The 14766-nt window shown below is 51.4% G+C and overlaps 2 protein-coding genes across 4 annotated transcripts in view; one reads left to right on the top strand and one right to left on the bottom strand.

Moving 5' to 3' along the window:
- The window catches only part of SLC16A3 (solute carrier family 16 member 3), a 140938-nt gene that overhangs the window by 86632 nt on the left and 39540 nt on the right, over nucleotides 1–14766 (bottom strand). The window lies entirely within an intron of this gene.
- Nucleotides 1–14766, top strand: part of CCDC57 (coiled-coil domain containing 57) — a 94233-nt gene that overhangs the window by 42352 nt on the left and 37115 nt on the right. For all 3 annotated transcript variants that reach the window (XM_075579982.1, XM_075579980.1, XM_075579981.1), the window contains one exon: nucleotides 8215–8322. In XM_075579982.1, coding sequence (XP_075436097.1) covers nucleotides 8215–8322 — 108 coding nt within the window. The remainder of the gene's footprint in view (nucleotides 1–8214; nucleotides 8323–14766) is intronic.

The raw sequence follows: 14766 nt of genomic DNA on the forward strand, positions 1-14766 counted from the left end.
AGAGACAGGCTGGGTGTTGGGGTAGCACAGAGACTGAGGCTGGGTGTTGGGTAGCACAGAGACAGGCTGGGTGTTGGGGTAGCACAGAGACAGGCTGGGTGTTGGGGTAGCACAGAGACAGGCTGGGTGTTGGGGTAGCACAGAGACAGGCTGGGTGTTGGGGTAGCACAGAGACTGAGGCTGGGTGTTGGGGTAGCACAGAGACTGAGGCTGGGTGTTGGGGTAGCACAGAGACAGGCTGGGTGTTGGGGTAGCACAGATACAGGCTGGGTGTTGGGGTAGCACAGAGACCGAGGCTGGGTGTTGGGGTAGCACAGAGACAGGCTGGGTGTTGGGGTAGCACAGAGACAGGCTGGGTGTTGGGGTAGCACAGAGACAGGCTGGGTGTTGGGGAAGCACAGAGACAGGCTGGGTGTTGGGGTAGCACAGAGACAGGCTGGGTGTTGGGGTAGCACAGAGACAGGCTGGGTGTTGGGGAAGCACAGAGACAGGCTGGGTGTTGGGGAAGCACAGAGACAGGCTGGGTGTTGGGGTAGCACAGAGACAGGCTGGGTGTTGGGGTAGCACAGAGACAGGCTGGGTGTTGGGGTAGCACAGAGACAGGCTGGGTGTTGGGGTAGCACAGAGACAGGCTGGGTGTTGGGGTAGCACAGAGACAGGCTGGGTGTTGGGGTAGCACAGAGACTGAGGCTGGGTGTTGGGGTAGCACAGAGACAGGCTGGGTGTTGGGGTAGCACAGAGACAGGCTGGGTGTTTGGGTAGCACAGAGACAGGCTGGGTGTTGGGGTAGCACAGAGACAGGCTGGGTGTTGAGGTAGCACAGAGACTGAGGCTGGGTGTTGGGTAGCACAGAGACAGGCTGGGTGTTGGGGTAGCACAGAGACAGGCTGGGTGTTGGGGTAGCACAGAGACAGGCTGGGTGTTGGGGTAGCACAGAGACAGGCTGGGTGTTGGGGTAGCAAAGAGGCTGGGTGTTGGGGTAGCACAGAGACTGAGGCTGGGTGTTGGGGTAGCACAGAGACAGGCTGGGTGTTGGGGTAGCACAGATACAGGCTGGGTGTTGGGGTAGCACAGAGACTGAGGCTGGGTGTTGGGGTAGCACAGAGACAGGCTGGGTGTTGGGGTAGCACAGAGACTGAGGCTGGGTGTTGGGGTAGCACAGAGACAGGCTGGGTGTTGGGGTAGCACAGAGACAGTCTGGGTGTTGGGGTAGCACAGAGACAGTCTGGGTGTTGGGGAAGCACAGAGACAGGCTGGGTGTTGGGGAAGCACAGAGAAAGGCTGGGTGTTGGGGTAGCACAGAGACAGTCTGGGTGTTGGGGTAGCACAGAGACAGGCTGGGTGTTGGGGAAGCACAGAGACAGGCTGGGTGTTGGGGAAGCACAGAGAAAGGCTGGGTGTTGGGGTAGCACAGAGACAGGCTGGGTGTTGGGGTAGCACAGAGACAGGCTGGGTGTTGGGGTAGCACAGAGACAGGCTGGGTGTTGGGGTAGCACAGAGACAGGCTGGGTGTTGGGGTAGCACAGAGACAGGCTGGGTGTTGGGGTAGCACAGAGACTGAGGCTGGGTGTTGGGGTAGCACAGAGACAGGCTGGGTGTTGGGGTAGCACAGAGACAGGCTCGGTGTTGGGGTAGCACAGAGACAGGCTGGGTGTTTGGGTAGCACAGAGACAGGCTGGGTGTTGCGGTAGCACAGAGACAGGCTGGGTGTTGGGGTAGCACAGAGACTGAGGCTGGGTGTTGGGTAGCACAGAGACAGGCTGGGTGTTGGGGTAGCACAGAGACAGGCTGGGTGTTGGGGTAGCACAGAGACAGGCTGGGTGTTGGGGTAGCACAGAGACAGGCTGGGTGTTGGGGTAGCACAGAGACTGAGGCTGGGTGTTGGGGTAGCACAGAGACTGAGGCTGGGTGTTGGGGTAGCACAGAGACAGGCTGGGTGTTGGGGTAGCACAGATACAGGCTGGGTGTTGGGGTAGCACAGAGACCGAGGCTGGGTGTTGGGGTAGCACAGAGACAGGCTGGGTGTTTGGGTAGCACAGAGACTGAGGCTGGGTGTTGGGGTAGCACAGAGACAGGCTGGGTGTTGGGGTAGCACAGAGACAGTCTGGGTGTTGGGGTAGCACAGAGACAGTCTGGGTGTTGGGGTAGCACAGAGACTGAGGCTGGGTGTTAGGGTAGCACAGAGACAGGCTGGGTGTTGGGTTAGCACAGAGACTGAGGCTGGGTGTTGGGGTAGCACAGAGACAGGCTGGGTGTTGGGGTAGCACAGAGACAGGCTGGGTGTTGGGGTAGCACAGAGACAGGCTGGGTGTTGGGGTAGCACAGAGATAGGCTGGGTGTTGGAGTAGCACAGAGACTGAGGCTGGGTGTTGGGTAGCACAGAGACAGGCTGGGTGTTGGGGTAGCACAGAGACAGGCTGGGTGTTGGGTAGCACAGAGACAGGCTGGGTGTTGGGGTAGCACAGAGACAGGCTGGGTGTTGGGGTAGCACAGAGACAGGCTGGGTGTTGGGGTAGCACAGAGACAGGCTGGGTGTTTGGGTAGCACAGAGACAGGCTGGGTGTTGGGGTAGCACAGAGACAGGCTGGGTGTTGGGGTAGCACAGAGACTGAGGCTGGGTGTTGGGGTAGCACAGAGACAGGCTGGGTGTTGGGGTAGCACAGAGACAGGCTGGGTGTTGGGGTAGCACAGAGACAGGCTGGGTGTTGGGGTAGCTCAGAGACTGCGGCTGGGTGTTGGGGTAGCACAGAGACAGGCTGGGTGTTGGGGTAGCACAGAGACAGTCTGGGTGTTGGGGTAGCACAGAGACTGAGGCTGGGTGTTGTGGTAGCACAGAGACAGGCTGGGTGTTGGGATAGCACAGAGGCAGGCTGGGTGTTGGGTTAGCACAGAGACAGGCTGAGTGTTGGAGTAGCACAGAGACTGAGGCTGGGTGTTGGGATAGCACAGAGACAGGCTGGGTGTTGGGGTAGCACAGAGACAGGCTGGGTGTTGGGGTAGCACAGAGACAGGCTGGGTGTTGGGGTAGCACAGAGACTGAGGCTGGGTGTTGGGGCAGCACAGATACAGGCTGGGTGTTGGGGTAGCACAGAGCCTGGGTGTTGGGGTAGCACAGAGACAGGCTGGGTGTTGGGGTAGCACAGAGCCTGGGTGTTGGGGTAGCACAGAGACTGAGGCTGGGTGTTGGGGTAGCACAGAGACAGGCTGGGTGTTGGGGTAGCACAGAGACTGAGGCTGGGTGTTGGGGTAGCACAGAGACTGAGGCTGGGTGTTGGGGTAGCACAGAGACTGAGGCTGGGTGTTGGGGTAGCACAGAGACAGGCTGGGTGTTGGGGTAGCACAGAGCCTCGGTGTTGGGGTAGCATAGAGACTGAGGCTGGGTGTTGGGGTAGCACAGAGACAGACTGGGTGTTGGGGTAGCACAGAGACTGAGGCTGGGTGTTGGGGTAGTACAGAGACTGAGGCTGGGTGTTGGGGTAGCACAGAGACTGAGGCTGGGTGTTGGGGTAGCACAGAGACTGAGGCTGGGTGTTGGGGAAGCACAGAGACTGAGGCTGGGTGTTGGGGTAGCACAGAGACTGAGGCTGGGTGTTGGGGTAGCACAGAGACAGGCTGGGTGTTGGGGTAGCACAGAGACAGGCTGGGTGTTGGGGTAGCACAGAGACAGGCTGGGTGTTGGGGTAGCACAGAGACTGAGGCTGGGTGTTGGGGTAGCACAGAGACAGGCTGGGTGTTGGGGTAGCACAGAGACTGAGGCTGGGTGTTGGGGTAGCACAGAGACAGGCTGGGTGTTGGGGAAGCACAGAGACAGGCTGGGTGTTGGGGTAGCACAGAGACAGGCTGGGTGTTGGGGTAGCACAGAGACAGGCTGGGTGTTGGGGTAGCACAGAGACAGGCTGGGTGTTGGGGAAGCACAGAGACAGGCTGGGTGTTGGGGAAGCACAGAGACAGGCTGGGTGTTGGGGAAGCACAGAGACAGGCTGGGTGTTGGGGTAGCACAGAGACAGGCTGGGTGTTGGGGTAGCACAGAGACAGGCTGGGTGTTGGGGTAGCACAGAGACAGGCTGGGTGTTGGGGTAGCACAGAGACAGGCTGAGTGTTGGGGTAGCACAGAGACAGGCTGGGTGTTGGGGAAGCACAGAGACAGGCTGGGTGTTGGGGAAGCACAGAGACAGGCTGGGTGTTGGGGAAGCACAGAGAAAGGCTGGGTGTTGGGGTAGCACAGAGACAGGCTGGGTGTTGGGGTAGCACAGAGACAGGCTGGGTGTTGGGGTAGCACAGAGACAGGCTGGGTGTTGGGGTAGCACAGAGACAGGCTGGGTGTTGGGGTAGCACAGAGACAGGCTGGGTGTTGGGGTAGCACAGAGACAGGCTGGGTGTTGGGGTAGCACAGAGACTGAGGCTGTGTGTTGGGGTAGCACAGAGACAGGCTGGGTGTTGGGGTAGCACAGAGACAGGCTGGGTGTTGGGGTAGCACAGAGACAGGCTGGGTGTTGGGGTAGCACAGAGACAGGCTGGGTGTTGGGGTAGCACAGAGACAGGCTGGGTGTTGGGGTAGCACAGAGACAGGCTGGGTGTTGGGGTAGCACAGAGACTGAGGCTGGGTGTTGGGGTAGCACAGAGACTGAGGCTGGGTGTTGGGGTAGCACAGAGACAGGCTGGGTGTTGGGGTAGCACAGAGCCTGGGTGTTGGGGTAGCACAGAGACTGAGGCTGGGTGTTGGGGTAGCACAGAGACAGGCTGGGTGTTGGGGTAGCACAGATACAGGCTGGGTGTTGGGGTAGCACAGAGACAGGCTGGGTGTTGGGGTAGCACAGAGACAGGCTGGGTGTTGGGGTAGCACAGAGACTGAGGCTGGGTGTTGGGGTAGCACAGAGACTGAGGCTGGGTGTTGGGGTAGCACAGAGACAGGCTGGGTGTTGGGGTAGCACAGAGACAGGCTGGGTGTTGGGGTAGCACAGAGACAGGCTGGGTGTTTGGGTAGCACAGAGACAGGCTGGGTGTTGGGGTAGCACAGAGACAGGCTGGGTGTTGGGGTAGCACAGAGACTGAGGCTGGGTGTTGGGTAGCACAGAGACAGGCTGGGTGTTGGGGTAGCACAGAGACAGGCTGGGTGTTGGGGTAGCACAGAGACAGGCTGGGTGTTGGGGTAGCACAGAGACTGAGGCTGGGTGTTGGGGTAGCACAGAGACTGAGGCTGGGTGTTGGGGTAGCACAGAGACAGACAGGCTGGGTGTTGGGGTAGCACAGAGACAGGCTGGGTGTTGGGGTAGCACAGAGACAGGCTGGGTGTTGGGGTAGCACAGAGACAGGCTGGGTGTTGGGGTAGCACAGAGACTGAGGCTGGGTGTTGGGGTAGCACAGAGACAGGCTGGGTGTTGGGGTAGCACAGAGACTGAGGCTGGGTGTTGGGGTAGCACAGAGACAGGCTGGGTGTTGGGGTAGCACAGAGACTGAGGCTGGGTGTTGGGGTAGCACAGAGACAGGCTGGGTGTTGGGGTAGCACAGAGACTGAGGCTGGGTGTTGGGGTAGCACAGAGACAGGCTGGGTGTTGGGGTGGCACAGAGACAGTCTGGGTGTTGGGGTAGCACAGAGACTGAGGCTGGGTGTTGGGGTAGCACAGAGACAGGCTGGGTGTTGGGTTAGCACAGAGACTGAGGCTGGGTGTTGGGGTAGCACAGAGATAGGCTGGGTGTTGGGGTAGCACAGAGACAGGCTGGGTGTTGGGGTAGCACAGAGACAGGCTGGGTGTTGGGGTAGCACAGAGACTGAGGCTGGGTGTTGGGGTAGCACAGAGACTGAGGCTGGGTGTTGGGGTAGCACAGAGACAGGCTGGGTGTTGGGGTAGCACAGAGACAGGCTGGGTGTTGGGGTAGCACAGAGACAGGCTGGGTGTTGGGGTAGCACAGAGACAGGCTGGGTGTTGGGGTAGCACAGAGACAGGCTGGGTGTTTGGGTAGCACAGAGACAGGCTGGGTGTTGGGTAGCACAGAGACAGGCTGGGTGTTGGGGTAGCACAGAGACTGAGGCTGGGTGTTGGGTAGCACAGAGACAGGCTGGGTGTTGGGGTAGCACAGAGGCAGGCTGGGTGTTGGGTTAGCACAGAGACAGGCTGAGTGTTGGAGTAGCACAGAGACTGAGGCTAGGTGTTGGGATAGCACAGAGACAGGCTGGGTGTTGGGGTAGCACAGAGACAGGCTGGGTGTTGGGGTAGCACAGAGACTGAGGCTGGGTGTTGGGGTAGCACAGATACAGGCTGGGTGTTGGGGTAGCACAGAGCCTGGGTGTTGGGGTAGCACAGAGCCTGGGTGGTGGGGTAGCACTGAGGCTGGGTGTTGGGGTAGCACAGAGACAGGCTGGGTGTTGGGGTAGCACAGAGACAGGCTGGGTGTTGGGGTAGCACAGAGACTGAGGCTGGGTGTTGGGGTAGCACAGAGACAGGCTGGGTGTTGGGGTAGCACAGAGCCTGGGTGTTGGGGTAGCACAGAGACTGAGGCTGGGTGTTGGGGTAGCACAGAGACTGAGGCTGGGTGTTGGGGTAGCACAGAGACTGAGGCTGGGTGTTGGGGTAGCACAGAGACTGAGGCTGGGTGTTGGGGTAGCACAGAGACTGAGGCTGGGTGTTGGGGTAGCACAGAGACTGAGGCTGGGTGTTGGGGTAGCACAGAGACTGAGGCTGGGTGTTGGGGTAGCACAGAGACAGGCTGGGTGTTGGGGTAGCACAGAGACTGAGGCTGGGTGTTGGGGTAGCACAGAGACAGACTGGGTGTTGGGGTAGCACAGAGACTGAGGCTGGGAGTTGGGGTAGCACAGAGACTGAGGCTGGGTGTTGGGGAAGCACAGAGACAGGCTGGGTGTTGGGGTAGCACAGAGACTGAGGCTGGGTGTTGGGGTAGCACAGAGACTGAGGCTGGGTGTTGGGGTAGCACAGAGACTGAGGCTTGGTGTTGGGGTAGCACAGAGACTGAGGCTGGGTGTTGAGGAAGCACAGAGACTGAGGCTGGGTGTTGGGTTAGCACAGAGACTGAGGCTGGGTGTTGGGGTAGCACAGAGACAGGCTGGGTGTTGGGGTAGCACAGAGACAGGCTGGGTGTTGGGGTAGCACAGAGACTGAGGCTGGGTGTTGGGGTAGCACAGAGACTGAGGCTGGGTGTTGGGGTAGCACAGAGACTGAGGCTGGGTGTTGGGGTAGCACAGAGACAGGCTGGGTGTTGGGGTAGCACAGAGACTGAGGCTGGGTGTTGGGGTAGCACAGAGACAGGCTGGGTGTTGGGGTAGCACAGAGACAGGCTGGGTGTTGGGTTGCACAGAGACAGAGGCTGAGGCTGGGTGTTGGGGTAGCACAGAGACAGGCTGGGTGTTGGGGTAGCACAGAGACAGGCTGGGTGTTGGGGTAGCACAGAGACAGAGGCTGAGGCTGGGTGTTGGGGTAGCACAGAGACAGAGACTGAGGCTGGGTGTTGGGGTAGCACAGAGACAGGCTGGGTGTTGGGGTAGCACAGAGACTGAGGCTGTTGGGGTAGAAAACACCAGTTCTCCTTTTCGTGCTCTCAGATTTGATGTCAGAAAGTAGAATGTACTTGGCAGCTGTTGCCGCCGCCGCCTGCGCTGGTCGCCATCACACACGTACTGTTAAGAGACTTCTTTTTTTCCAATGCAGTTTTTCTTTTTAGAATCTGATGCTCCGCTCAGGAGATATAAGCGGGAGAAACATTAAGTATTAGAGGTTACAATGGACTCTTCCTGGAGCCCAATGCAGGCTCAAGGATAACATGGTAACCTCGCAAGCTAGTGATTATTATCGCTAGTGATTATTATCGTCTGTCTGTGACGTGGCACCATGCCCCGCAGCGGGGTACAGAGTTATGTATATTACATAAACAGTTACATACAGCTGAGGACAGACATACAGAGGGGAAATGAGGGCCTTGCTCGTGGCAGCTGAAGAAAATCATGTTTTTTAACACAAAAAAAAAGATCAGAACCGTCTCTGGGGGCAATATACTAACATTATAGGGTTACACTCATATAGGCTTCTGCAACACGAACATGAATACTGTATATAACGTTATAGGGTTACACTCATATAGGCTTCTGCAACACGAACATGAATACTGTATATAACGTTGCACATTTTTGTCGGACCAAGTAAGATATCCGTAGTCTTGTAACACATATGTACTATTTGTAGTGATAAGTGAAATTCTTTGTAGGCCGTGGCTGAACTGAAAGAGAAGGATCGGAAACTTCGTGAATTGGAGACGTTGGTGTCCACTGTAGGGTGGAAGAGACATGGAGTGACGCCTGGCATAGGAGCACAGGTAAAGAAAGCTCACCCTACACTTTCAGTCCAGTGTCTTCGTGGTGGAACCTGCAGTGTAATGACTATTGTATACTTGTTTTGTTGGACATCTTTTATTGTACGTGATTAAACACACAAGCACCTGGGACTTGGATAGACTGAAAACAGATACATGTAAGGTTATGCATTTGGGAAACAAGAATAAACAGGCGACTTACAAATTAAATGGAGAAAATGAGGGGAATCCTTGATGGAGAAGGATTTAGGAGTGCTTGCAGACAGCAGGCTTAGCAATAATCCCCAATGTCAGGCAGTAGCTGCAAAGGCAAACAAGATCTTATCTTGCATTAAATGGGGAATGGATGGAAGGGAAGTAAACATAATTGTGCCCCTTTACAAAGCATTAGTAAGACCACACCTTGAATATGGAGTACAATTTTGGGCGCCACTCCATAAAAAAGACATTATGGAACTAGAGGGAGTGCAGAGAAAAGCCACCAAATTAATAAAGGAGAAGCAAAATCTGATTTATGAGAAGATAGCTAATTTAGAATTGTTTACATTAGAAAAGAGGCGTCTAAGAGGGGAAATGCTAACTATATATTAAGTAGAAATAGCCGTGTTGGTCCAGTCTACTCTGCAAAATATCTACAGTAGGGCCCCGCTTTTCGACGCTCCGCTTTTCGGCGTTCCGCTCATACAGCATTTCCCAATTGTTCCCATGTTCATTACGTTTGGCGCTTGTTCAGTTTTTTCGGCGATTTCCGGCGGCAACAAGAAGGGGGCCGCCATGTCTGCGCATGCGCAGAACAGGGATGGCCAAGGTCGCGCAGGCGCAGAACGGGGACTGCAAGTATGCACAGGAGCCGAAAATCGCCGGTTCTGCTTTCCAGCGATTTTCACTTTGCAGCAGCGCCAGGTAACGGAACCCGCCGTACGAGCGGGGCACGTCTGTATATACAAATATATTCAGGCACAATACAAGGAGCTTTCAAAAGAACTATAATCCCACGGGCAGTGCAAAGGACTCGGGGCCATCCCTTAAGGTTGGAGGAAAGGCGATTTCACCAGCTACAAAGGAAAGGGTTCTTTACAGTAAGGGCAGTTACAGTGTGGGATTCATTACCTATGGAGACTGTGATGGCAGATACAATAGATTTGTTCAAAAAAGGTTGGACATCTTTCTAGAAAGCAGAAGAAAAGGACTGGGGCGCTTCCCAAATTAGAGTAACAGTATGAAGTGATAATACCGTAAATGAAACGTAATAGTGCAGTGAAAAGAAAGTTTTATACTGGCCCGAGATTGTAGCAGCTCACCCCGATGGAGAATCTCCCACGATCCTTAGGGAATGGTTGCAACAGGGTAGGGGAGCGCAATACAATAAAAAGAGATGTACATTCTGGAGGGAACAGACATTCCACCATCTATGTCTAAAGCCAATCTAGCAGTCATACCAAAGGAAGGGAGAGACCCACTACAGTGTGGTAATTACCGCCCCATAGCCCTCCTTAATTCGGACCTAAAACTTTTCAGCAAAATCCTAGCCAACAGATTAACCCCCATACTCCCAAAACTAATACACATAGATCAAGTGGGGTTCATTCCTGGCAGACAAGCCTCAGACAACACTAGGAAAATCATAAACATAATCGACCATGTACATCTCTCATCCACAAAGGCCATCCTGTTGAGCCTGGACGCGGAAAAGGCGTTCGACAGGATCAGGTGGAATTTCTTAGACCAAACACTAATTAAATTTGGATTTGGGAGCCAATATCTAGAGGGGATTAGAGCCCGAATATAGAACGCCCATGGCCGTAGTGAAGCTCCCAGGAGGAGACTCAAACCGTATAAACATAAAGAATGGTACTCGGCAGGGATGCCCCTTGTCTCCGCTTCTATTCGCTCTCTCCATCGAACCCTTGGCAACGACAATTAGAGAAGACAAAAATATAAGTGGTATTGAAATTGGAGAGACGAACTATAAAATATCCCTCTTTGCTGACGACATTATCCTAACTCTAGCCAACCCCTTGACTTCACTCCCGAATTTACACTCACAACTAGACAAATTCAGCAAAATTTCGGGGTACAAAACCAACATGGATAAGTCGGAAGCATTGAATATATCCCTTACTAACCCCGAGGTTAAACTATTACAAACACATTTTAATTATAAATGGAGCTCCACAAAAATCAAATACTTGGGAATCCAGATAACAAGGGAGTATAAATCGCTGTTCCAATATAACTACCCGCCTCTATTTGAGAGGCTAAAAAAAGACCTTCAGAGCTGGAATGAATACCAGATATCTTGGTTAGGAAGAATAGCCACGGTCAAAATTAATATCCTACCAAGACTACTGTATTACTTCCAGACTCTCCCAATTGATATCCCAATGTCCGAACTGAAAAATATGCAAAATAGAAATTTCCAATTTATTTGGCAAAATAAAAGACCGAGGGTAGCCAGAACTATCCTGCTAGCATCAAAAGAATGCGGAGGCCTGGCAGTCCCGGATATCATTAAATATTATTTAGCGGCCCAACTTAAACAAGTGATAATGTGGAACAATGACCCAACTACAAGTTGTTGGATTGGGATAGAGTCTGCCTACACGAGACCTCTCTCTCTCTCCCGGCCACTCTGTGGACTGAGAGGGGTAGAGAGACCGCCTCGGAAGTATTAAAACTGGGAGCAATTAAATGTACATGAAGAATATGGGCCAAAAATAAAGAAAAACACGGTCTGATGGCTCAGCCCACACTACTAACGCCCATATTTAATAACCCTGAATTCCCCCAGGCTGGCTCCCACAGAGACTCAATAAATTTAAACCGTTAAAGATGGTGGTGGCAGATGATTTTACGGAAAAAGGTAAGATCTTATCGATCCAAGAACTGGAGAAAAAATACCAGACAGTAAACCTGCCTGTATTTGGCTTCCTCCAGATCAGGCACTATTTGCAAACAGTCTCCAAAGAATCGACATTCCAACCGTTAACAAATTTCGAACGACTGTGTAGGAGAGGGTATTACTGCAAAGGGTTGATCTCGGAGGTTTATCAGGGCCTGGCGAGGTCAGCTGGTTGTTCCCAACACAATTATATGCTCAAATGGGCAGAAGATTTAAATGTAGACATTGATAGGGAAGACTGGGAGGATATTTGGGAGGCAGCGTCAAAAACATCAATCTGCACTACCATCAAAGAGAATATTTACAAAATCTTATTTCATTGGTACCTAACCCCGAATAGGTTGAGCCAGATCTTCCCCGGGACCCCAGATGTGTGTTGGAGGGGTTGCGGGCAAAAAGGAGACATGGTTCATATCTGGTGGACTTGTCCAAAGATTCAGGTGTTCTGGGTCATGATCAAAACATTGATCCGCGAATACCTGGGGGTAGAGATTGAGGTGGACCCACTGACCATGATGCTGGCTAAACCAATCGATGACCTAGAAACTGCAGAAAGTAAGATGATAACACATGTACTCATGGCAGCCCGCTGCTCTGTAGCAGCTGCCTGGAAAAAGGCAAATGCCTCATCTAAACAGACAGTGTTACGAAGACTCCGGGAAATAAAGACGATGGAACTTCTCTCGGCAAAACTGTCTCAAAAAATGGACAAATTCCATAAAATATGGGAAATATGGCCGGGCATATGACATACTCATAATTAAGTATTTTGAAAAATCAAATAAGTGGACTTACCCCCCCCTCCCCTCCCCCCTCCCCCTCTTCTTCTTCCTCTCTGTCCTTCTCTCTTCTATCCTGTCACCAAGAGAGACACACGAGGAAGCGGCTGCTTCCCTACTAAAACCCAAACTGGGAGCATGTGATATTACAGTAATAAATAGAGTAAAACAAACACTTTATTTAAGCAAAGATGAAGGATTGCTGAGGCCTACTGTAACATCCTTACCTGTCAATGCTCCTCCAGTATATGTACAACAAAGTTTATTATATGATGTGTATCTTGATAAAAACAATAAAAAAATTTAAAAAATAAATAAAAAAAAAGAGATGTACATATGATAATCAGTGACAATCATAAAATAAAGAATTGTAATAAACACAATAAATGCAGCTGTGGCATTGCATGCAGCTGGGTGCACGGAGGTGGGGGGATAGGTGGAATGGGTAAGACTATGCTACAATACTAGTGACTTACACGGCCGAGTGTAAGTCAGTGTTACACAAGGTGTCTTTAATCCTCTCCAACTGATGTTCCCCAAACGGTGTGAGTTCCAGGTGCTCCGCTTCTAATGCTACTGGTGTAACAGTGGCGATAACGTAGGTGGCAATAAAAAATATATATATTGACTCACATATATTGAGTCAAAGCCCTAAAAGGTTTCTTTGTCTGGAGTGTGGGTGCTCAGGATGTCCCCCCGCCTTGTCTTGCACTCACAGTTTGGACAGGTGTAGATATCCCACGTGTACCACAAACATCCAGGATAGTACGAGTTAAAATACAGGATTTATTAGGAAACAGTAAAAAAGCGAAAGTAATACAAATAATAAACCCCTCACACTGTGGAGTATGGTAGTCAATGTGGCTATTCCGGTCTCCTTGCTGCGATATACCCCGCTGTCCGCCGCGTCCGGAGTTCAGGGATGGAGTTGTTCGCAAGCCGGTGACTACGGAAGCCTTCGATGTCCAAAATTGTCCACGCTCTTCGGGCTACGCGTTTCGCACTGGTACGTGCTTCGTCAGGCCCGTGAGTGTGGAGACAAGTGTGCGCGTTGAAATAGCTGCCCGTTGCAGCTGATTGGTGGTACATGCTGGCTTTAGTTCCTTACTTGGTGTTGTAGATTCGTGATAGCCAGTAATGTTATAAACAAAACCTCAACTTGACTGAAATCTGATCGTCTGATGGACGAATATACAGTACATATCAATAAAAAGATATTTTGAAATGAATAAATACACAATGGGCATACTGATCAGTAGATTCGCCACAGCTGGAGGTATACCCTATTTAAACATTACCTCAACAGGATGTCTAACATATAAAAGAGTACACAATCGATATAAATACGTTATAAATGCCTGATGAAAGGTATAGGAATACATTGATACACAAAAACCATATTAATCCATCAGTGGGTGGTAAATGTGACTCGATGGTGCGCTCTAGTGGTCAAATAGTCAAACTGCTGAATGCAGTTTGGAGTATGTCTCAGATACAAAGGTAAAAGGCAGGGATAAATAACATGTGACATGGGTGAACCAATCAATAAATATAATTGACCTTGCGATAGTATCTGTAATAAAATAGATAAAAGATCAAATGAGTGGTCTTGCTATATTAAAATAATGAAAAATAATTAGACGAATAATAAGATGAGGGAGTTGGGGTAAATTACACTAAGAAATAAAAATCAGGCGATAAAAATTCCAATAGAACAGATGAACGGAGAGCAAGCAGACCATGTTAGAATAAGTGGCACACAGAATAATGGAATGGCGCCTAGATTAGATAAAAGCCCCTATGACGATATCGACATTCAAACCCATAGGTGTCAGAGTATGGAGTTGGTATATCCAATACGTCTCTTTCTGTGCACGTCGTGTGAGACGATCTCCCCCGCGCCAATTGTGAGGAACCAGTTCTATTGCTCTATATATTAATCCTGAGGGGTCTCCAGAGTGGTACATACAAAAATGTTTAGAGACGCTGTGGGTAAGTAAGTGTCGTCGGATGGTGCCCATGTGCTCCAGTATGCGCACCCGCAGCGGCCTGGCTGTTCGGCCCACATACTGGCGTCCACATGGGCACTCGAGAAGATATACAATGTAAATGGTTCTACAATTGATAAAATGTTTCATGGTGAAACATTTGCCAGTTACGTTGGATTTGAATGAGGTTTTACCGATGGAGCCTTGTTTGCAGGCTTTGCAAGAGGTGCATCTGTAGACGCCCAGTTTAGACGCCAACGCAGGAACTGCACGGATATTGAAGTATTTAAAGAACAGACCGATGTCCTAAAAAAGAGGTTCATTGATAGGGAATACAGTACAACAAAACTGGAAATGGACATTGAAAAAGTTAGCACACTAAACAGACAGGATCTACTTAACCAACGTGAAAATAAACAATCCACTGATTTTGGAGTATCATTTATTACTAAACACAATAAAGATTCTGATAAGATCAAACGCATAGTTAATAAACATTGGCATCTGTTACTCGAAGATCCAATTCTCAAAGGACACCTGCCCGAACGTCCAAGAGTTATTTTCCAAAAGGCTGCCAATATAAACAACAAACTGGCACCCAGTGTATTCAAATCAATAGCCAAGGGCACCACAGTAAGCTGGCTCACACAAGCCACAGGCGTCTGCAGATGCACCACTTGCAAAGCCTGCAAACAAGGCTCCATCGGTAAAACCTCATTCAAATCCAACGTAACTGGCAAATGTTTCACCCGGAAACATTTTATTAATTGTAGAATAC

The sequence above is a fragment of the Ascaphus truei genome, chromosome 22 (assembly GCF_040206685.1).
Source record: "Ascaphus truei isolate aAscTru1 chromosome 22, aAscTru1.hap1, whole genome shotgun sequence".
Taxonomy (NCBI): Eukaryota; Metazoa; Chordata; class Amphibia; order Anura; family Ascaphidae; genus Ascaphus; species Ascaphus truei.